Source organism: Neofelis nebulosa, chromosome 3, assembly GCF_028018385.1.
Source record: "Neofelis nebulosa isolate mNeoNeb1 chromosome 3, mNeoNeb1.pri, whole genome shotgun sequence".
Classification (NCBI taxonomy): domain Eukaryota; kingdom Metazoa; phylum Chordata; class Mammalia; order Carnivora; family Felidae; genus Neofelis; species Neofelis nebulosa.
This window is the reverse complement of record NC_080784.1, coordinates 202679879-202703624: the sequence shown is the minus strand read 5'-3', so window position 1 is coordinate 202703624 and position 23746 is coordinate 202679879. Positions and strand designations below refer to the sequence as shown.

Genomic DNA, 23746 nt, shown 5'->3' with positions numbered 1-23746 from the left:
ATACTTAAGAGAAAATACAGATAAATTTCACTACATCAAAACGAACAACTTCTGTAGGACAAGAGTACAAAACAAACAGTTATGAGAAAAGCAATAAATTATAAGAGAATGTTTGAAACACACACAGACAGAGGATAGGTAGTAAAATTATATGAGGCTCCAGGGAATCAGTAAGGAAAAAATTCAAGTAACCCAGTGGAGAGATGGGCAGAGAAAGAACGGGTCATTCATCGAAGAAGAAATTGCAGAGGTTAAACGGAAAGATTCTCAAACTCACTGGTAATCAAGAAATGCAAATTAATCAGTCACCACATATCAGCTCCCTCATCAACTTGACACGCATTCAAGTCAACTCCAAGTGTTACAGAGAATATGATACGCTCTGCAGGAGCATAAATTGTTTCTTGATTTGGCAACATGGAGGAGATTTAAAATGTACAGGTACCAGCACCCAGTGGTCCCTGCTCCAGATGTCCATCCTGGGGAAACCTTTACACGCGAGTATGAAGAAGTAGGTAAAACGATGTCCCTGCAGCATTGTTTAAAGTCCAGAAAGGTTGGAAACAACCTAAATACCCATTAACATGGGTGGAGGGGGATGGGAGAAATAATAAACGAATTGTTGTCACTGGTATGTCACTGGTAAACAACCTACTGTCTAGGGAAAAAGGCCTTAGATTGTAACAGTTGTCGATTTCCGAGATATAAATGCTCCCACCGTGGCTGATTTCTAGCTACCGCGGTGACATCGCTGAACACGGAGTTGGGGAGAGGCGGATACAATCAGCCCCTGGTAAAGGTCCTGGGGGTCGGCTCCGGGACACCATTGATTGTTTTCTTCCAGCATCTAAGATCAATGAAGAAACTAGGTAGAGCCGAAAAAATCATGCTTAGAAAAAAAGCAATTTGCGATGTTATAATCAATAGGGTAATGTTTCTATAAATTTTAAAATTACACAAAATGATACAATGCACTTATACGCGTTAAAGAATAGAACATAGATGGGAAGAAATAAAAAATCTGGGGATAGCGCTTGCCTTTGGAAAGACAAAGCTAAAGGAAGGGCTGCAAAGAACTTCAGCGTATTGTGTGGTTTTCTTTCTTAAATTAAAAAAGCTGAAGCAAATATGGTGGAATCTTGATTCCTTTTTTTTTTAATTTTTTAAAATTTCTTTTTTTTAACGTTTATTTATTTTTGAGACAGGGAGAGACAGAGCATGAACGGGGGAGGGTCAGAGAGAGAGGGAGACACAGAATCTGAAACAGGCTCCAGGCTCTGAGCTGTCCGCACAGAGCCCGACGCGGGGCTCGAACTCACGGACCGCGAGATCATGACCTGAGTCGAAGTCGGCCACTTAACTGACTGAGCCACCCAGGCGCCCCTCTTGATTCCTTTTGAATCAGTATTCAAAGGGGGGGGGCGTGATAACACACTCCAGTCTCTATTTATCCGAAGTATCTCATTCACATAAACATAATGCAAAACTAAAGTACGATTATGATTATGTAAAAACAAAAGTCCCCTGAAAAGCCATCCAAAAAGGTTTCGGTCATTGTGTTTGGATTCTGGACCACAGCTTTTCTACTGTCCTTGATTTCCACATTCTGTCTCATGAATAGGTGTGACTTGTGTAGTGGCAGGAAGCCACCAAGCTTTGAGTGTTGGGCCAGGTGGTGGCTCCGGGCCCGTCCGTACTGGCATCTCTATTTGATGGGTCTTAGGGCATGTCAGAATTCTTGGACGGTCTCCACCCGAGGCACCGTGAATCGACTTGGGGTCAGTGGGTGGGTTTTCGTCCAGAATTTCCTGTGAGAAGATCCACCCTGGCACTGTTCCAGGAAGCCTCTACAGCGTGAAACAGATGGTTCATAGCGCTGGGAGGAACCTTGAAGCTCCACGTTGGCCCCACGGTGGCCACAGAGGGAAAGGGGGCAAGAAGTAGTCACATGGGTACCAGCTAAGCTTTGGATTCACAAGACTTGGCAAGGCTCTGCCACTTACCAGCTAGGTGCCTTGGGAAAAGTGACGTGGTCCCTGTTTTTGTGTTTGCTTCTGTTTCCATTTCTACAGCGAGTCCTGTAGTAGGTTGTGTTACTGTGCAAACTATTTGCGACCCCTCCTTGGGGGAGGATTGGACTTGTGTGCTCCGTTGAGGTCATGCGGCCGCAGGACCTACCGTGTCCCTCCTCGCCCTGTTGGACTCGTGAGTGGTGGTTATGGGACTTACTTGGGGGCAACGAAGCTGCTCCCAGAGTAAACATGGCAGGGATCAGAGGTACAGCCAACTTGCGATGTGCATGGACCATAAGTGAGACCCTATTCTGTCAGGCACTGCGTGGGGAGGGTCGTCCACTGCTGTGATACCACCGAGTCCATTCTGGCTGAGAGTGCTCGTGTCCGGAGGACAGGATGGGATAATGTACGTGACGTGCATAGCCACCACGTGGCATACAGGGACGTTGAAGTCAGAACAGGAGCGGTCATGCGCAGCTACCAACAATCCATAAATTTTGGCCACCAAACACATCATGTTTATTTCTCACTCACATCACGCATCTTATAGGGGGTCCCTGTCCTTTGTGGTCATTCAGGGGCCCCTGCTGATGGAGACTCCGTCTTGATGGGTCTTTTTTCAAGACCCTGAGTCAGGAGCGAAAAAAAGCTTGTGAATCTGGCAAAGCACGCTCAGGCTTGTAAAGCTCCGACTCCAAAGAGACGCGGGTCACTTCCCTCTCTTTTCACTGCCCAAAGCAAGTCTCACGGCTATGCCCGGTTGCGTAAAACGGACGGGAGAGCAAATCCACTCTGTGTACAAGAGGTGGGAAGTAGGGTATGTGAGGTGGGCACTTCGACCTCCATGGGGCCACTCCGTGAATGGCGGCTGGCACTGGACTTACTGTGCATCGTGACCTTCAGGCTGACTCCCAATGGGGAAAAGTGGCACGTGGACCACATTCTAGGCAGGGGACGGGCATGCACAATGCAGAGTCTGGGAGGCACCTGCCCTGCTCTGGAGTTCGGGCGGAACATGACGCAGCCAGGGGACTAGCCAGAGATACGCTTCGGAGCTCTCAGTGAACACCTCTGGATTTGGACATTAGCATGTGGCAGCCGGGAGCCTTGAAACATGGTGAGCAGGAAAGTGAGCAGGGCCAGCTTTCGGCCCAGGTGAGGGAGGGGTGAACCCCTGAGTTCCGGCGGGGCGGGGAGGATGGTGGGAAGAGGTGGGTTTGTGGGCTCTGTCTGAGGGCCAGTCAGCAGGACTGGAAGCTCGACAGGACATGATGGCTTGAGGGGAACAGGTGGAAAGATGACTCCAGCCTATCCCGAAACTGGTTGTGGGAGAGGTTGGAGGGGGTGAATGGCTCAAGTTACAAGCAACGCCAGCACTTTGTTTCAGGAGGTTTTTTGGAGCGGCAGGAACTCTCTTGTGTCACCTCCTCGGTCAGCTCTTTGACCTCTGTTACTAAAGCTCAGCATGCATAGACCCCCTCGTCCACAATCCCCCGCCGACTACACACCGGCCACAGAAGGGAGCACAGGTGCATGCTGACACAGGGCCGTATCCATAACAACCTCCAAACCTAACGTGAGCGAGGCGCCCACCCACAGGAGAAACAGCAGCGTGTTTCCACAGCGGAATATTAGACAGCAATGAAAAATGAATAGATCACAACCACAAATACGCAGTACGGAGCGAACCTTAGAAACATAATGTTGAACAGAACCAGATCCCAAAAACATTCATGTCGTGTGATTCTATTTGTAGAAAGTCCCTCCCCACCTCCCCCCGCCCCCGATAAAATCACAGTGTTAGAAGTCAAGATGGGGCTACCTGTGGGGTGGACCGAATGGGCTGTCAGGGGGCCTCTGGAGGGTGCCAGTGTCTTCTTTTCTTGACTGGGCTGGCAGTTAAACAAGCGTTTACTCCGCGACAGTTCACTGAGTCGCACATCCAGCTTTTGTGCACTTTTCTGCACACAAACTAAACATCAGTCGAGACCAGGCAGACGGAGACAAAATATTGCAGGGACCACCAGAAGGGGCATAACTTGGTAAGCGGCTGAGAGGCAGGAGAAGGTGGGGTCGCTGAAGCAGAGGGGAGGAGGGGCCGGAAGGCCCGCAGGGTGGAGGCTGCTGAAAGTTCAGCTAAGGGAGGAGGCCACCGACTCCTGCACTGGCTCCAGGAACAGGACAGTTGTTCCCAACCCTCTGGAGACCAGTTTCCCTTTGGGGAGGCAGGGTGGGATTGGTGGAGGGCTCTAGCAGCGAGTGTGGGGGGCGGTGCGGAAGAGGAGATGGTGACTGTAGATGTGTCCTTTGGCACTCTGGTCCCAAAGCGGGGGAGGGCACCATGCTGGCAGCTGGAGGGAAGGCAGTCAGGACTGTTTTTATCGTGGAAAAGACCCAAGCAGGCTTTGCCACGGGGAACCCCTAGGGGGATTGCTGGCAAACCCTTATCAGGGAGGTCATCTCTACTCCCACTTTGTACAATAGTCCCCCTCGCCATTCATTTCCGTCCCCCTACTCCCTTCTTCCTCTTCCCTGGGTCCTGGCCTCTATGTTATCCGCTCACTTCACCTAATTGATCCCGGCCCGCTAAGAGGTCAAACCCATGGGAGCAGGGCGTTTTACCTGTTCGGTTCCCCCTATTATCCCTACTCAACAAACATCTGTCGTGGATGAATGGATGGGGAGGTGTCCTGCAGAGAGAGGGGGTGGGGAAGGGAGGACCAAGGGTGGGGATCTGGAGCTCGGGAAGGGGGCAGGGCACTGAGGGGCAGGGACGTTTGCAGACAAGAAGTGGAAGCAATGGATTGCATGGTGGGGGGGGGCGGTGAGTGTGGGTGGGGTGGGCAGGAGGTAGAGGGAAGAGCCTTGGTTCTGATGGGGACGGTGCTTTAGGAGAACTAAGGAGACAGTCTGGAGGAGCTGCAGGAAGTCAGAGAGGACCTCGGGGGTGGAGGGTGCGGAGGGCTGATGTTGTGCCCCGGGGCCCAGCAAGGTTGGAGACCACCAACTCGGGGGTCCCCTGCTTGGCCCAGAAGCTGACCAAGAGGTCGTGCTTGCTGGGCCCGCTCCCGGTCAGGACTTGAACCCAGCCTGTGTCTTCCAGAGCCATTTTGCTACACTGAGCCAGAGAGGTGAGCGGGGTGTGGGCAGAGAGCGGGGGTGCTGGGTTCTGGATGTGAGGTTTGGGCAGCCCAGGCACGAGGGAGAGGGCAGGAGGGGCCGGGCTGGTGGGTGAGACGGCACGTGGATGCCAGCCTCCTTCGCCACAATGCGGAGGTGCGTCCTGAACACATCTCACCTGCGCTTACCCATCCTTGCACTGAGCCTGCATACCTGTGCTTTGAGGCGGACCCGGTGAAAAAGCTGAGGCTCAGAAGAGTGTGGGGTCACTCAGGAAGCAGGTGGTGGTGCTGGCAGAGACCCCAGGACGCTGTGGGGTCCTTTCCATCACAGCCAGCAGGGGTGGGGGGGGTGGGCGGACCTCCTCCTAGGTCCATTCTGGGCATTTCTGCTGCATGAAAGCCCAGCTCTAGCTGCCAAACACCCACTCCCCAGCGAGAATCCTCAGGCTGCGTCCGCCTGCCCCCGCCTTCATGACCCCGCCCTCCTGCCCCTGCCCCTCCTGGCCCCACTGCAGTTTGGGGGAGCTGCACGGAGTCCCCAGAAGTCCAGCTGAGAGAAGCAGAGCTTCACAGAATTGTGGGGCTGGGACCTCCTGGCTCCCTCTCCCAGCTGGGGCTGAAGGCCCTCAACATTTGTGGCTCCTCCCAGGCAGTCTCCGCCTTTCCTCCCCCTCCCTTTCCAAAGAGGTTTTGCTGAGTACCTAGGAAGGTACTGGGGGGGGGGGGGGAGGGTCGATCCTTCCCTCCCCACCCTCTGAAGCTCCCCGGTGAGGCCTGTGTGCCCCCGCAAGGGACTCGATCCTTCAGGCAAGGGCTTAGCTTGGACAAAAGAGGAGACATGCTTTTTGAGGGCCTGATCTGCGCCAGGCAGCGCGCGCAATGCGGGGCCACACTGGTGACTCAGGGAAGGGAGGCAGGGAGGGTCCTGCTGGGCGGAAGTCCTGGGCTTGGAGGAGAGGGAGACAGGTAGAGGCATCCGTTTTGCAGCCTGTTTCTGGAGTGCACCCAGCGGTGCTTGCGCCCTTTATCTTCCCAGTAAGTAGAGAGATGAGCCGGAGGACCGATCATGGAGCTCTGCCTGGAGGAAGCCAGCCAGCCCAGGCAGCTCACCCCGAGTTCTACCTCCTCGGTGGCCGATTCTCCCCGCCCCTCCCACCCTCCCCAACCCCCCCCCCCCCCCCAGCTTCTTCCCACGGCTCCAGTTTTGCGCTCCAGAGAGTCCTCAACTTGTCTGACCCACCCTCTTCTGCCAACGAAGGGGACCCTTGTCCGCCCCCCTGTCCCCACTTCTAAAGTCTCCCAGGCTCCGAGGTGCCACCTTCGGCTGCCCCCCACCCCACCCCCCATCCCCTCCCTGTCCTTTCGGTAGCTGCCCTTCTGCCCCACCTCTGTTAACCCCTCCGTCGTTGGGCATCTCTCTTCCCTAATTTCGGCACCTGGGCGGCCAAGGTGCCCCCGCAAAAGCTCAGCTGACCAGCGCCCCCCCACCCCCAGGTGGCCATCTCCGTCCTCCCTCCCCCGCCGGGCACTTCCAGCCACCAAAGGCGCCCACCCGCGGGGCCCGGAGCACAGCGGTGCCTCCCCCGCCGGGGCGCGGCTCCACCTGCAGGGCGCTGGGCGGCAGGCGCGCGGCGGGCGGCGCGGGCCGCGGGGGCGGAGGAGCGGGCGGCGCGAGGGAGGGGCCTGCGGAGCGGCGGCGGCGGCGGCGGCGGCGGCGGCCCCAGCCCGCGCAGCCCGGCTCGGCCCCGGCTCGGTCGGCGCAGCGCCGCGCGCGTCCCCTCCCGCCGCCGCCGCGCAGCCAGGCGCCCCGGCACCAGGCCGCCGCCGCCGCCGCCGGGCGCACGACGCAGCGCGCACCGGCCGGGATGCGCGCCCGGGCCCCGGCCCGCCCCCACCCGCGGCCGCCGCCCGCCCGCCGCGCGCTCGCCTGACCGCGGCGCCCGCCCCGGCCGCCCCGCCCGTCCCCGGCCGCCCCCCCCCCCCTCCCCGGCCGCGATGCCCGCCCCCCGGGGCCCCGGCGGCCCGCGCCCCTGCTAGGCTGCGGCGGCATGGCCCGCGCGCCCGGCGCGACCTCTGCGGATTGCATCGGTGTGTGGCGGCGGGGCATGCCCAGGGCACCGGGCACGGCCTTCAATGGGCGAGGACACGGACACGCGGAAAATTAACCACAGCTTCCTGCGGGACCACAGCTATGTGACTGAAGGTAACGTACGTGTTGTCTGAGGCCCCCTCCGGCCGGCCGCGGCGTGGGGATGCCGTCGCACCGAATGCCCTCCGAAGGTTTGGACCGCGCGCTGTGTGTCGTGTCCCCCCCCCCCTCCCCCGCCCCACCCCACCCCACCCCACCCTATCCCACCCCGCCCCGGGTCCCGGAGGGAGGGAGCCCGAGGGCGCCGGCCTCCGCTTCCCAGCGCCCTCCTCCGCGCCGCCCTCCGGCCGGCAGCTTTCGATCCCCCAGGCCCGGAGGCATCCCGAGTCGGCCCTGGCCGTCATTTGTAGAAAGGCCATTCCTGCGGCTAATCTGGCGAAGAAATCCGGGGAAATTAAATGGTTTAGAATCCTGGGTTGGCCATTTCAGCCCTGCCCAAAGCCTACAGAATTTTCTAGGCTTCCCACTCCCCGGAGACGAAGAGGGATCCGAGGGGGGTGTGTGTGTGGGGGGGAAATCCATTTCCAGATTCCCCCCAGAGGCTCGCTGTCCTGGGCCCCTCCCTGTGCCTCCGGAGGCAGGGGCCCTTCCTGGGTGGGAGAAGGCGGCTGGTTTGGGGTTGGTCTTTTATACCTGGTGAGTTATACTGACACAGGAGGAATTGGCCCCAAACTGTCAGAATTTTCCCCCCCCAAAGTGGGGCATGCCATCCCGAAAGGGCCCGGCGTTTGAAATCCCCCAAATCGGCCCTAGAGGCCCAAGCCCAACCCCCACCCCGAGATGGTGGGATCCAGAGGGTCAGGGCCCAGTGACTTCCAAGGGTCTCTCTTCTCCCTCCACCTTGCCCGGAGAACGGTGGGGACAGGTCCCAAGCCGCAGCCAGGGGCCCGCGGAGCGAATCCTCGATTTGAAGATGGGGATAGCTAGCCGCGGGGTGGCAGTATGCATCAGTGAGGACACTTGTGCTGGAGACCTTCCCGGGTTTAGGGACCGTGAGCACCTTGCCTAGGGGTTGCTGGACTGGCCGCCTAAGTGTTCGTGGGTTTGCAGCGAGAGGTCCCCGGGTGGGTGCCCCGGTGGGAGGGGCCCCGGGCATCGCGGTCCGCGGGGGCTGGTGCGCGTGGGTGCCGCTGTCAGGGAACCTGTGTGGGCTTGGCGCCGGTGACTCTGACTCCTGGGTGGCGTCCGATGCTCCGGTGCCTGGCTCCACCGGAAATGAGGCCGAGCGGGTAGCCGGGGCCCTTGCGGAGGAGGCCGGGGAGCGTCGGGCCAGCGCGGGGCGGGTGGGACCCCTGCGTCCCGGCCCGGAGAGCAGAGGCAGGGTGTGTAACCTGGGAGGAGGGACGCTGAGGGGCGGCGCTTCCCGCTCCCCGGAGGAGAACCGCTGAGTCATGCTTTGCTGATGGGGGAGGGGGTGGCGGGAGGAGGCCGCGCAGCCGGGCCGGGTGAGGGCTCGGGCCCCCAGCTAGGGCTTTCTGGGGCCCAGGGAGCTGAAAGCGGCCCTTTGTCGCCTGCCTTGGTGAGGTTGAGGAAGAATCGGCGAGTTCTTTCTGCTGGCAGGCTGCTGAGCACAGAGGGTGAAGGAGGCCTCTGGGCTGCTGGCAGGTGCCCCAGTGGCCTGGCTCCAGCCGAGAGGGCATCTTGGCAGGTCATTCTGGTCTGGCTTTGTGCAGGAAGCCCGAAGCCTGTTTTCTCCTCTCGCATGGAGGCGGATGGGACAGGACATGGGACTTGGTGATTAAAAGTAAAAAGCACCATGCCTCACCCCCAGTGGACTTGAGCAAACAGGAGTTCCTTCTTCACCCCGTCTCCACCCCCCCCCCCCCCCCCCCCCCCCCCGGCCAGCTTGCTTTCATAAATTTAAAAGCTCTTAGCGGAGGAGAGCAAGGGGCCAGTGGATACTTGGAGTAAGAAGCCCTTTTAATTCCTCGTCATTCATTCAACAAATACTTAGTAGCTCCTATGTGCCAGTCACTGTTGTAGCCCCCGCGGGTCTAGACAAAGATGCTGCCCTCGGGCAGCCTGTATTCTAGAAGGGAGCTCTGTGCGTGGTATTGAGGGGAAGCTTTTCCACCAAGTCTTGGTCTCCCCATCTGTAAAATGGGAGTGAATAATAACCATCTTACCTACGAGGTCTTGGGGTTTCTGGGAGGGTCCGGCGGACTGGCGGATGACGAGCCATCTTGGAACAGGAAATTGTCAGGAAATTGTCAGCTGGCAGTTGAAGTATGTTAAGCACCTGCTGTGTGCTGGGGCCTCACTCAAGACACCGCATACACCATACCCCCGTTCTATAAAGAAGTCAGGGTTTGACCTTTGTCGGTGTCCCAGGCTGAGTGCCAGCGTGTGTAGGGCCTAGGGCTCGGGGGGCTGGGATGCAGAGGAACAAGAGGGTCTAGAAGAGGAAGCAGTGACAGTCATTGTTGGAATCCTATGAGATTTCTGGCCTCCCTACGTGAAAACAGATTTTCACGACGTTGCGCCCTGCATTTTGTGCTCGGAGACCAGGGTAGGTCACAGATTTGGATGTCAGACAGACTTGTGTTCAAATCCTGCTTCTGCCTCTTCACAGGCTGTGTAATCTGGGACAAGTTATTAAACCTTTCCGAGCTTCAGTTTCTCCCTTCGTACAGGGGGAGATAATAATAACGAACCTTACGTTATTATTATTAGGATGATCAGTGATTATTACGCTAATGTAGAAAACAGCACAGTGCTTGGTCTATTGGAGGCATTTGATAAATGGTACTGGTATAATTTAAAAGGCTCCTGGAAGAGCTTCATGAGCAAATAATGGATGCTGAGATCTTGCAAAAGACCCAGGTGTACAAATTCTTTTTCCACCTGGTCATTTGGCCCACAAACACTCACTCACTACACTCCAGTGGCTCTGGTCTACTTCCTGCTCCTTAAGCAGGTCATTTTTTTTTTTTTTTTCCTTGCTTCACGGCCTTTGCACTGGCTGTGTTCTCTATCTAGAATATCCACCTCCTGCCCTTCTCATAGCTGGCTCCTCCTCAGCCTTTAGATCTCAAGTTAAACATCGTCTTTGCCTTGGGGGTCCTGCTCGAATTCCTCAATCTCTTATAAAATCTCAAATACTTTGGGAAGAGTTTAGGTTTTGTTAGTCATTCACACCTTGGTATGAATTAGAGCAGCTTTTTTTTTTTTTTTTCTTTTTCCTCAACTCTTGGCTCATCTCAGCTGATCGAGGGTTGTGATCACTAAGCATGGATGCAGGCCACCCTGGGGCACAGAGAACTTGGAAAGGTTGGGTGGGTGTTGGGGAGGGCAGTATAGTTGAGTCTCTCCAGACAGTAGAAGGACCTGGACCCTTGAGAGAGGGTCCCCAGGGGTAGGAGAGTGCCAGGAAGTCTCTGTGTGTTTAGACTTTCCTCAAGAGCCAGATGTGGCCCAGGAGGGGCGCTTCCTGGCTGTGTTCCCTTGCTGCAGCCACGGAGCTCAGCTTTTGGGTGAGTGAAATAGGCGTTTCTAGGTTAGTCTGGTCTGCAAGCCCCTTCATCCCCTTTCACGCAGCAGCGTTTTCCAAGCCCATTCGCTACTGGCTCTGGCCCTGGGCAGACATGGGGGCTCCCAGCCCATAGGAGGCGGCACATGCTGAAGAGAGAGTTGGTGGCAGTGACTGGGTGTCTTTGGGAAGGAGCAGTCCCTCCCAGGTGCCTGCAGGTTAAGGCACCCGAGGGCACACTTTTCTGCCAGGACCACAGTCCCCTCCCTGGAGCATCTCAGCCATTAAACTCTGTCATCTCTGCCTTTTACATCCATGGAAAGAAAGGTACCTCCGTCTCCCTGACCCCGTATCCCTGCCTTCCTCGTGTGCTGCATGTGGTTCAGAGCCACCTGTGTGTCCCCGCGGATTGTATGGTTGAGAGATGAAGCAGGGCTCAGAGGAGGAAGGGGTAAGGTCGGGAGGGTGTCCCAGGCCTGTCTGAACCCAGCATTTGGGCAGTTTCCACAGCATGGAATTGTCTTCCTGGTTCGAACTGGTTGAGCGGGGATAATGTCAGCTTTCTGCCCACGCCTAGACTACGCCTGAGAGGCATGCTTTGTGGGAGACCAGGGTTCATCCAAATTTGCCCCCACGTTGGGGCTGTTGAGGCTGATCTCCCCAATTCCCAGCCCCTCACCCCACAAAAGCATCGTGGTTCTCACCCAGAAACCTGTGGCCAGAGGCCGGGCCAGCTTGGTCCGAGGCTAATGCGTCCCTCTTGCAGTGACTGGTTCTAGAACGGACATGGGAACCAGTTCTGGAGGTCGCGTGGAAGCTGGTTTCTCTCTTGGAAGGAGCAGGGAGGCTCCCATTGTTGCCAGCAGCCCCCCCTGAGACCATGAAGCGGGTAAGTCCTAAGCCAACAATGCTGACGGTGTCTGAGCAGAGAGTGAGTGGCAGCAGGGGACACTGTGACTCCGTGGGTTAACCAGGCCTGATGTCCACCCGTCCCTGGGCTTCCATTCCCATGAGCTGCCACACTTCCTCTTTGCTGCACACCTTAAGCTGAGCCTCTGTGACTTGTAGCCAACACACCCCCTTTCCTGGTTATCTGGAAGACCGGAGCCTGCCCCGTCACTCCCGGCCAAGATTTGAGACCCAGGAAACCAAGAGGGAGTTTGATGTGTTCACTTTCTGTGTTAGGAATCCTGTTGGATGTGTTTTATTGCACTCAAGTCAGGGCTGCTGAGTTCTGGCTTCCCTTCCTTGGCCCTCCTGAGGAGGCATTCCAGCCAGATGAGTTCTCCCAGGAGACCTGCGTTCCCGGTGGGGTCTGACTCTGGGTTCGTAATCTCGACCAGGTCACCCCGTGTCTCGGACCCCGAGCGTCTTCTCTGGATTGCTGCTCGCTTGAAATGAGAGATGCACAGTTGTTTGATGTTGTAAACGTGTCCGTCACATGCTACGTGCATGTGTTCCTTCGTGGGAGGAACACTCTCTGTGAGCCCAGGGCATTAAATGGCTCGGTGTGTGTGAACACGCCCAGCCCAGGGCCTGGGGCCCAGTCAGTACTTAATAAACGTCGTCTGCCAACGGTTAGAGTTAGGATAGCCTAGAACCATCGCCAGACTGGCTAGCCCAACCCCATCCCCACTCCACGGGGAAATGGAGGCTAAGAGGGGGTCGTTCATGGCGTTTCCCTGAAGCCAGCCCAGAGGGAGAGTGGGGGGAGCCAGCTTTCGGTTTGAAATCAAGCTGGGGACTGCTGGACCTTCACCCCCATTGCTCCCCTTTCAGAATATCACTTCCATGAGCAGTCCTGGACTTTCGCAGACTCACACTGTCTCCATTTCAGGGGTGGGGGGGGGCAGTGAGAGAGGCTGGGTGTTCTCCGTTCAGTCGCGCCACCTCTCTGAGCCTCAGTTTCCTTACACTGGGTTGTCACACGGCTCTAAGGAGCAAAGGCTGTGTGGACTCCACCGTTGAGTGGGTTGGCCCCCACAGCCCCCTCCCTGTAAGCAGCTCACTGGTTTATTTTTATTTTTTTATTTAATTTAGTTTTGTATGTTTACTTATTTTTTGAGAGAGAGAGAAAGAGAGAGAGAGAGAACAAGCAGGGGAGAGGCGGGGGGGCGGGGGGACAGAGCATCCGAAGTAGACTTTATGCCCACAGCACAGAACCCTATGCAGGGCTCAAACTCACGAACCGTGAGATTGCGACCTGAGCTGAAGTCAGAGGCTTAACCGACTGAGCCACCCCGGCGCCCCGAAGGCAACTGTTTAAATTCAGCAAGAGATTATTAGGAGTTTTCCAGCGCTTGGCAGTCTGTGCCATCCGGGCAGTCACGTGGGGCCCCACGCCCGGAAGGACCGGATTCTGGTTTTGTGCTCTGCTGTCGCCGTGTGGAGTTTTTATCATCTTCTCTCCGGACCCATGCTTTGTAAGCGACGTCTGATGGGGGCAGCGGAGTGGACGCCCGAGCGGAGATGATGCGTGCAGCACGTGTGGCAGCTGCTTTGTGCCGCTGCTACACACACCTTGTGTTTGCTTCGAGCGTCGCTGAGCTCCCACATGCGTGGGCCGCCACATTCTGTGCTTCCGCAGTGGGTCGGCTGACGGCCCGGAGAAGCCACGCTTTTCCACTTGAACCAGACTGGATTCAGCGGCAGAAAGGAGGCAGTGACGTGCTAAGGAGCACGAGGGACCAAGGAGCCCTGCCGTCCCCTCCTCCCCGCATTCCGTCCTTGCGTGAGCTAATCACTGATGCTGAAAATAATGACCCAGAAGGAAAGGACAGGAGGGGACAGCCCTAGTCCTTCCCTTTCAATCCTTATTCATCACTGAGCCAAGGGTAGAGGCATGTATGTAGAATGTGCAAGCATCAAAAAGCGAAACGAGGGGCACCTGGGTGGCTGAGTGGGTTAAGCGTCTGACTTCGGCTCGCGTCATGATCTCACAGTTCGTGGGTTCGAGCCCCACATCAGGCTCCGTGCTGACAAAGCCTGGAGCTGCTTCAGATTCTGTGTACCCCCTGCACACCGCCCCCCCCCCCCCAAAACTAATAAAGCTTAAAAAAAAAAAACAGCTAAATGAAACCAGATGAGCTGTTCGGGTTAGCACCCACACTGCCCTGTTGAGAATGAATACAGTACCCACGCGGGTAGGAACCCCCAGATACGAATTGTGTGTTTCCGTGAGTCTGCATTCCCGTTAAATGCTCTTGTGTTCACACTTAACGCTGGAATTGCAGAACAGAATGGTGACTGGCAGAATTCACGCTGGTAACTTAAACGTTTAGTTTTTCTGTCGGCGTTACGTAGCAAATAACACTGCGGCAAGTTATGGGGAAAGTGAAAAAGGTTTATGTTTTAGTTCCTCTGGCTTTTTGAACCGGGTGCTCTGCATTTGCATTTTGCACTGGGCCCTACAAATGGTAGAACTGGCCCTCCTTTTTTTTTTTTTAATTTTTTTTTTCAACGTTTTTAATTTATTTTTGGGACAGAGAGAGACAGAGCATGACCGGGGGAGGGGCAGAGAGAGAGGGAGACACAGAATCGGAAGCAGGCTCCGGGCTCCGAGCCGTCAGCCCAGAGCCCGACGCGGGGCTCGAACTCACGGACCGCGAGATCGTGACCTGGCTGAAGTCGGACGCTTGACCGACTGCGCCACCCAGGCGCCCCAGAACTGGCCCTCCTTTACTCTATGGGACAGGCTGGCATTTCCAGGGGGCAAGAATCCTTGGCCCGCCTCCTACCGCCCCCTTGGCTTTTGGGATTGGTAGAGAACTGGTGAGAGCCTGTCACCCATTGGGCAGCTTTTCCCTATTGGACGGGGTTAAAGTATTAAAGGTCCCTGCTCCTCCCCTACCCGCTGGGGCTGGCACTCCTTGGGCTGTTCCAAGGAGGGGATGCCAAGTGTCTCATTTCAGATTCCAGCCTTTCGACCTGTGTCCCCACAGCCCTGAACTGAGGGGCAGTAGAGGAGGGGTCCCTAGCTCCCCATGCCCCCCCCCCCCCCCATTACCATTAATAAAGCAGATTCTTTTGATTTCTCTCTTCTTGGCTACCTCCCCTGTGTGGCCTCAAATCCTAGCGGCAGGGAGGGCTGCCTAATGGTTACCTCAGTCCCGCCCCAGACTCCACGGCTTTATTCCTGTGATAGGTACGCCATAGTTCAATTAATCACCCCCATTGTTGTATAATTAGGTGGCTTGTTTTTCTGGTATAACACCGAGTGAACGAACCCTGTTTGCTATGAAGATACTCTACGCCCAACTCCCAACCCCGAACAGCTTTGGAATAATTTCTTCAGAGAGAACCCTGTGCGTGCAGTGTCACGCGAAAATGATGAACGCGTTTGGTGTTCTCGACGCATATCGCCAAGTTATGCTCCAGAAAGTGTTGCTGTTTTTACCACATGCTGACCAGCACTCGATACCCTAATGTGTTTGACCTCTGCAGATATCACAGATGAAAAGTATTTGTTTTAATTTATGTCTGAGTACCGATGAGATGGGCTATTTTTTCCCCCTTTTGTTCAATAGATATTTGCCGCCCCCCCTTCTGTGCCAGGGGGATGTTAGCTGTTGGACGGGCAACGTTGAAGACGGAGTTCATATCTCTGGAGCTGCCTCTGTGTTCTGGGCACTGGCTTCTTCCAGGTTGCTGGGGCAGGGAGGGGGAGGGTGGGGTGAGAGCTGGGAGAGGAGAGCGCTCAGGAAGAGCCTGGGGCTCCTCAGTGGCTAAAGGACAGAGCACAGGGAGTCTGTGGCACGGTTGGGGTAGGCACCCAGGTGGGCCGTGGAGTCATAGGCCTGAGAATCTGGGTGGGAAGGGACAGGGCGGGGGAAGAAGGATGGGTCACCATCCTGCCATCCTGTTGGGTAGGAGGACAGTATTGGAAAGCGTCTCCCAGGCTCCCTGCTTCAGGTGTTTACACGCACTCTGCACCCTGTTTCCCGGGGGCTCTGCTTCGGTGATGCCGTCTTTCCATGAACCCTTAAGGTCTGCAACCCTGTCTCCCCGCTCAGGTCTCCCTGCTGGCACACAGAGTCATTTGCTCTCTGTTCTCCGCTCTCCCCGACAGACAGCCGCTTGGCCCCTTTTCTCCAATCTCACTGCCTCTGGGGCAAAACGCTCCAGGTCCTAGAAGGCACGTTTCCAGGGCTCTGTGCTCTGCGGACACAAGCCAGGCTGTGTCCTTCTCCAAAACGTCAGCCTGTCTCTGCCAGGGTCTTGGATGCCACTGGGAGAGTGAGCTGCCTCCCACAGTCTGGAGTCGCCGGAGGAATCTGCAGCCCACAGCACCCTGGGGAGTCCTGCTAGCTAAACCAGGCCCTGCAAGACAGGTGCCTCTTTTCCATTGCACTGGTGTCCCGTGGCCCTCATCAAAACGACCCATGTGGACTTGAGTATTAAATGATTAGGAAACCAACATGATAACCATTATTAGTATTAACCATTTATTGAGTATATACTATGTGCCAGACACGATGCTAAGTACAGCATCTTACTGGATCCTAACAAAGCTCTGGGTTGTATGTATTTTCCCCATTTTACAGGGTTGAAAGCTGAGGTTTGGGTACATGTGAAGAGTCACAGGTATAAACGGGCAGAGCTGGGGTTTGAACACAGGCCATCTGCCTGCAGAACCCACACTCCTGACCTCCACACTGGGTGGAGGAACCAACAGGGAGGGGACAGGAGATCTGTTGGGTTCTGATTATGCTCCTTGCTTAGCAGGGTCTGGGATTCAAACCCAGCACTGCCTGGTGTGGTGCTCACGCTGGGCATGCGGCAACACATCGGTCCTAGCCGTGTGTGTGGTTGGAGGCAGTTGAGATGGGCCAGGAGGAGAAGGGCTCCCCTCTACCGCATAGGGGGTGGGGGCCGGGGGGATGGTCACAGCTCTACAGAGGACAGGTGCTCTGGCACTGAAGGGAGTGGCATTCTTCAGGGCAGACAGCGATGCCCTTTGGGACATGGCATTCTAGTACATTCCAGGCAGGAAGAACAGCATGTGCAAAGTGACATATGCTTGTCTCCTGACAGCGTCTGGGCTCTTCCTCCTGGGTCCAGGAAGCACTTCCCAGCCAGCTCTGGGTGCAGGGACCACCTGGGAGCCACTGTGCTGCCCAGGACAGGCACTGCCTCCTTGTACAATGGGGGCTATTGTCCTCCCCAACCCTGGGCTGAAGGGCCCATTGAAACGCAACAAAGGCAGCTTAGAGGTGCCGGCTGCCCCGAGCAGGGATAGGATCACCAGCTCAGGCCCGGGGCTTGCTCCGGGCCGGCCTGGCCTTCTGCATTTCTCCACCCTGGAGAGGTCATAGCCCTGACCCCTGGGGCTGCTGCTGCTGGAGGCTGGGACCTGGGCCTCCCGGGGCCTGGGCTCTGGTCTGAGCTGGCAGGTGCTTCAGTCTCGGAACCTGTTTCCCCGTCCATCCGGGAAGCAGAGAGAGAACTCCCAGCCACCCGGGCTTTTTGTGAGCATCGAGTGAAATAATCTATATACTGTACAGGAACCTCAATAAAAGGCAATTACTTGTGTTATGAGTATCAGCTTTTGGATTTTGTTTTCATTTCAAAAAAGTGGTAATGAAAACTTTTATTTATTTTTTTAACATTTATTCATTTTTGAGAGAGAAAGAGAGAGAGAGAGGGAGGGAGGGAGAGCACATGAGTAGGGGAGGGGCAGGGAGAGACGGAGACACAGAATCCGAAGCAGGCTCCAGGCTCTGAGCTGTCAACACAGAGCCTGACGTGGGGCTCAAACTCATCAGCCATGAGATTATGACCTGAGCTGAAGTCGGACGCTTAACCAACTGAACCACCCAGGTGCTCCTGGACTGAAAAATTTTTAAGCCAAATCAGGACCCCGGTCACATCACCCCACCGCAGCAGGCCAGTGTTTCTTACCTGACCAAGTCAGAACGAGTGCTAATTCCTTCCCATCTGAATTCTCGTCCATCTTGGCAAGGTCCCCACTTGTCTCAAAAATGCCTTTTTATGGTTGCTGGGTTTGAACCAGGATCCCAAGGCCCGCACCTGCAAGGGGGTGTTCTGTCTCTTATGTCTTTCCTGATCGAGACCAGTCCTCTATCCCATTCTCAGACCCCTGACTGCTAAAGACATTTGTGACTGCTTTGGAAAGATGCTGGTTTCACCCCCTACTGTCCCCAGCCTGTGTCTGGCTCCCAGTTTTGCCAGAAGGGTCTAGAAGGCTAATGAGCGGTTGCCCGGACCCTGGGAGTCACCCCGGGAACGTGCCTCTCTCTCCTTCCAGGGCCTTCCTCACCTTTCATCAGCGGACAGACCGGGGCATCCGTCTTCACCGAGGCCTAGCCAGATGGGAGATTCGTGAACAAAAGCAGCGGTTTCTGTGTTAAGCCATTGAGTTTTGAGATGATTTTTTTACACAACAGATAACTGGAATAGTCATGGATTCCCAGCTTGAATTCTTGGTCCAGCTCAACTCCTGTTCCTTCTGAGGCCCCTTGTCCAGCTAATTGTGCTTTCCTTGGTTCTGCCCTTGCAGAGCCTTCCAGAACTTCCTACCTGTGTATGCTAGCCTGTGTCAATTTCTGTTGTTTATCATTACCCCCAATTCCCAGTGCCAGCCAGGAAGGCGACTCAGCTCAGATCATAAGACAAGACTGGAACCCAGTCCTTTCTGGAACATCAGTAGATACGCACATGGGACGGACCTGCTTCCCCTTACACAGCTCAGCCCCTGCTACCCACCAGGTGTTGGGTAAATACGTGGTCGAGTGACCAAGAGGAAAAGTGCCACACTTTCCCCTGACCAGCTTCCCCGAGTAGAAACAGTCTTCTCTTGGCAAAGTTGAAATACGTGCAGATTTCAGTCTTCACGGTTCCAGGGAAATCGCGCCAGCGCCGCGGCCCCACGGATCAGACTTGAGCTACCCCGGCGCGGTAGCTGTGAGGAACTGCGTCAATTGCAAACTTTGCCAGTAAGTTTTCAGGGCACGGATCACTAAGTAAATACCAGATGCACGTTGCAGAGCCTGCCAGGTCACTTCTTTCCGTGTCTGTCGCTGGCTGGTCACCGCGCGTGTGTTAGTTCACACACAGACAGCAAAGCATGGGGTACTGTTGCCTCCTTTGTCTCCCCGCGATGAGGCCATGTGACGCCTCACGGAAATGGAAAATCAAAAGAAGGAACGGGCCAACAGCGACGACGCCCAGCAGGGGAGTGAAAAGCGATCCTGCTGGAGGAGAACCGTGGGTGGCATGTGAACGGAGTCCTAGAGGAAATCGCCGATCCTGGGAGCATTGGAACCATGGCCTGAGGAGAGTCTCTTGGGCAGCGACAGGCACTAAGTGAAAGAGATCCTACCCTCGTGGCTGAAGAATGTGGCTCCGAAGGGAGGGAGATACCCCAGAGGAAGTGACTCTGGGAGGTGTTTCACCACGTTGGAAACGCAAAGGGGTGAGATCTTGGAAGCTGATCTGAACTTGGGAAGACGGCTCTCCAAGGCACAGACGAGGTGCCAGCCGCCAGCAGAAGCAGCAACCTTCAAACTACTTTCCATATGCTTCTTTTTAGAAAGACATAAAACACTTGACTTCTCTCAATGTTTCCAATGCTTTAAATCACTGAACTAAATAAATATTGGTTTTACTATTTTTTATATCCCTATACGCTTGTAAGCATCAATGAGAGAAGTTTTTTTTTTTTAATGCTTACTTATCTTTGAGAGAGAGAGCGCGCGCGCGCGCGCGCGCGCGCCGCGCGCGCGCACACGTGGGGGAGGGGCAGAGAGAGAGGGAAACACAAAATCTGAAGCAGGCTCCAGGCTCTGAGCCGTCAGCACAGAGCTGGATGCAGGGCTTGAACCCACAAATGTGAGATCATGACCTGAGCCGAAGTCAGATGCTTAACCGACTGAGCCACCCACATGCCCCAATAAGAGAATTTGGTTTAAAAAAATTTTTTTTAATGTTTATTTATTTTTGAGACAGAGAGAGACAGAGCATGAACAGGGGAGGGTCAGAGAGAGAGGGAGACACAGAATCTGAAACAGGCTCCAGGCTCCGAGCTGTCAGCATAGAGCCCGACGCGGGGCTCTAACTCACAGACCGTGAGATCATGACCTGAGCCAAAGTCGGATGCTTAACCGACTGAGCCACCCAGGTGCCCCTAGAGTTTTTAATGACTTAAAAAAATTATCTTTATTTATTTATTTTTTTTTTAAATTTTTTTTTTCAACATTTTTTATTTATTTTTGGGACAGAGAGAGACAGAGCATGAACGGGGGAGGGGCAGAGAGAGAGGAAGACACAGAATCGGAAACAGGCTCCAGGCTCCGAGCCATCAGCCCAGAGCCTGATGCGGGGCTCGAACTCACGGACCGCGAGATCGTGACCTGGCTGAAGTCGGACGCTTAACCGACTGCGCCACCCAGGCGCCCCAAAAAAATTATCTTTAAAGTCACAGAACATTTGTAATTTCCAGATTGATTCTTAAGATCACTTTGAATGATTTGAGCGTGCACGGTCATTTCTATGCTCCCCCAACCCGAGAACTCCCTGTACTTACTTCACATGGGTAGTGCCTATGCTGCATGGCCCTTCCACACATCGAGGCCACGGTGATTTTCTGAATGGTCAATATTCGTCTTGTTGAAGGCAACGACTCGAGAATATTAACTGGCACAAATCCCTCACCGTGGATATGGTCAGGCAGCCCTTGGATCGCTGAGAGAGGGACACAAGCCCTCCCGCCACTGTGCTCACCATGCGGACCTCCAGCCAGCCCGTCTGCTTCGGGGACAATCCATCACAGAATGAGCTGGCTGAAGGAGTCCGAGGCTGAACGAAAGTGGCTCCTGTATCGGCTTTCAACGTGAAAGGTGATAAAAACAACCCTGAATATTTTATAGCCCCGAGGAGAGGTCAGGCTCTTTATTGAAAGTGTGAAAATATAATCCCTCATAACATGTCCCATATCATCAGACTGTGGGAGCTAAGCTCCATTCAGGTGCTCCTTGCGAGAAGATTTTAATTGTATTTATTTATTTCATCTCATTACAGAAACGTTTGAAAATGCAGGAGGTAGAATGGGGGGGGGGGGGGGGAATAACATCCTGATGTCACTGCCCCGGAAACCGTTGTTCCAGTTTTTTGTATTTCCTGTTTACCACTCCCCTACAGACTGTAATGTAAATACAGTTTGTATCTTTTAGAATACCTAACACGCTGAAACGTTTCCCCGTATTGTCACAGTTTCTGAGTAAATAATTTTTAATGGCTGCGTAACAGTCCGTTGCGTAGATATAATTATTCATTCAGTAACTAGGTCTGCATTCGTTCATCAGACTAAGGTGGATGCCTGCAGTCGGTGTGTGTGTAGGGGGGAGGTGCAGGACGGAGGAACAGGGCACAGCCCCTCCCTGGAGAACGTCTGGAATCAGGGGGACGTAAATATAGGGTCGTAATACAGTGTGCTGGGGGCTGGGAGGCAGGGGGACCCCACAGCTGGGACGGGGTCGCCGTGTGGGGCAGGGCAGAGAGGCTGGGTCTGGAGCAGAGAAGCGGCCGTAGGGAGAAGGGGAGAAAGCGTTCCCAAAGCGTTCCCAGCACTCGGAACCAGTTGGCACATTGTGGGAGCCCATTCACCTATGGGGCTTGGGCTCCCCGGGCAGTGGTAGACGAGCAGGCAGGCCGGGAAAGGGCCCTTTGTAATCTGTAATCTGTCCAGGCACGGAAGGAAGAGGGAACGAGAGTGGCCGGAGGTCCCTGGGGGGTTGGAGAGTGAGGTGGGGAGGAGGGTGACGTTCAGAGGTTGTGTGAGCACCTCCAGGAGCGGCGAGAAGGCTCCTGGGACGGGCCTTGGGAGGAGGTGGAAGTGAGGGTTGTCCACGCGCCCTGGTAGAGGGAGGAGGAGGGCTGAGCCTCCTCTCATGGTCTGATCACGACAGGAGTGCTCCCCAGCTGGCGTCACAGGTGACAGTGGGCCGAGGGTGGAGGCACCTCCCTGCTCCTGGACGCCGACATCCCAACTCTGGGTGTTTTTTTTTGTTTATTTTGTTTTGTTTTTTTTTTTTTTTTAAGTTTATTTATTTATTTATTTATTTAGACAGAGCATGAGTGGGGAAGGGGCAGAGAGAGAGGGGGAGACACAGAATCCCAAGCAGGCTCTGCTCTGTCAGAGCTTGAATCCACAAATTGTGAGATGGTGACCAGGGCTGAAATCAAGAGCCAGACGACTCACCCAATGGAGCCACCCAGGCACCTCCCAACTCCAGGGGCCTTAAAGGTGCTCATCATGTGATGAGCGTCCTTGTGAATGTGTCTCTTCCCGTATCTCGGGTGTTCTTGTCTCTGGCCACCTGGGAAGTCAATTTCTCGGTGAAAGGATAGGAGAGTTTTTCGGGGCTTGAATAAAGATTTGGGTACATGTTGACTACCGAAATAAAAACAAAATTGACCAACAGTTTTTGTGGGGGAGATCTTTGGAAGAGTTAAGTGTGTGTGTATGTCATGAAGCTTTGGCACGATCCGTAGGTCACAGCGAACCCGTCAGGCTCGGTCTTTCTTGCGTAAGAAAGACAAGGATGGATTTCAAGCTGGGCGCCTGGAGACGTAGGGCTCTGTTCATCGTCTCTCCGTGTGTATTTGATGGCGATGGGCTTCGGCTGTGCCGAAGGACACGTACCGCGAACCTCTGTCCGCACCTACAAACGTTCCTGTCTTCGTGGGAAGATGACAGTGGTGGTGACGGTGACAAGAGGAACTGCCATTTTTTAAAAATATTTTGTGATGTTTTCATCGATTTTTGAGACGGAGAGAAAGCACAGGTGGGGGAGGGACAGAGAGAGGGGGAGACAGGGACCGAAGCGGGCTCTGTGCCGATAAGCAGATGTCCTGACGTGGGGCTGGAACTCACGGACCGTGAGATCGTGACCTGAGCAGAAGTCGGACGCTTAACTGACTGAGCCACCCAGGCGCCCTGCTGCCATTTCTTGACTGCTACAGTGTCGCGAGACATATGTTCGTGACCTCGCTGGAGCTTTATACCCACCCAGGAGTGGGGGAGTGACCCCCTTTGGTATATCAGGAAACAGAGCCCCATAAAGGTCAGGTTGCGTGCCTGAAGTCACACGGTGCGTGTTCGTACTTGACAAACCGCTGTAAACCGTAGTGACCGAAGACGACAGCCGTGTCGTTATGGCCCCTGGATGCTCCGGGTCAGGAGTTCCAGCAGGGTTTGGCTGGGCTCTGCGTGGCAAGTACCGAGCTCCCCTTCTAAGCTGGGGGGGCTGGCTGGTCTGCAGGGTCCAAGAGGGCTTCACACGGGTTGGTGCGTGGTGGGGACAGCTGGGAACGCTCCCCTGGAACGGTCGACTTGGCCTCTCCAACACGGCGCTCTCAGGGTCTCTTCAGGCGTCCGGAGAACCACGTGGAAGATACAACCTCCCCATCCTTGGAGTCCCCCTTCCCCAGTGGTATGACTTCAGCTGGGTTGAGTCACCGGCCAGCCCAGGCTGAAGGGGACGTAGGCTCCGCCTTCGGATGTGGGAAGGGCCAGGCCAGGTCCGCTGTGGGAGGGGAGACGGTGGGAGGGGAGACAGTGCCGTGGCCGTGGCCCTCGCTGGGGCAGACGGGCCCCAGCCAAGCCCTGCGCGCGGCTCTGTCTGCCCTTGAAGCTGCCGCATCTCCAGGGAGCGACATTCTGCCTTTTGCTATCCTGACCGGCTGGAGGCAGCGGAGGCCCCTTCCTCCTCCACGCCGCTGTCCCTGGCCAAAAGCACAAAAAGCATCCTGCACTTTTGCTAACTTGAATACAGAGCCTGTGACAATGTGGATGAAGCGTGGGGCCACTATGCTAAGTGAAATAAGTCAGACAGGGAAAGACAAACGCCGCGTGATCTCGCTTAGACGCGGAATCGAAAAAGGCCAAAGTCGTAGAAACAGAGTCTAGGATGCTGGTTGTCAGGGGCTCGGGATGGGGGAAATGGGGACAGGTTGGTCACAGGGTACACGC

The 23746-nt window shown here is 55.4% G+C and overlaps 1 protein-coding gene across 2 annotated transcripts in view; it reads left to right on the top strand.

The window, feature by feature from the left end:
* The first annotated feature begins 7243 nt into the window (after positions 1-7243).
* Positions 7244-23746, top strand: part of PPP2R2C (protein phosphatase 2 regulatory subunit Bgamma) — a 139540-nt gene continuing 123037 nt past the window's right edge. The window contains exon 1 of one of the 2 annotated variants that reach the window (XM_058723151.1): positions 7244-7340. In XM_058723151.1, the coding sequence (XP_058579134.1) occupies positions 7271-7340 (70 nt within the window). In that variant the 5' untranslated portion in view covers positions 7244-7270. Of the gene's footprint in view, positions 7418-23746 lie in introns of both variants that reach the window. The other variant, XM_058723153.1, reaches the window with a different exon arrangement.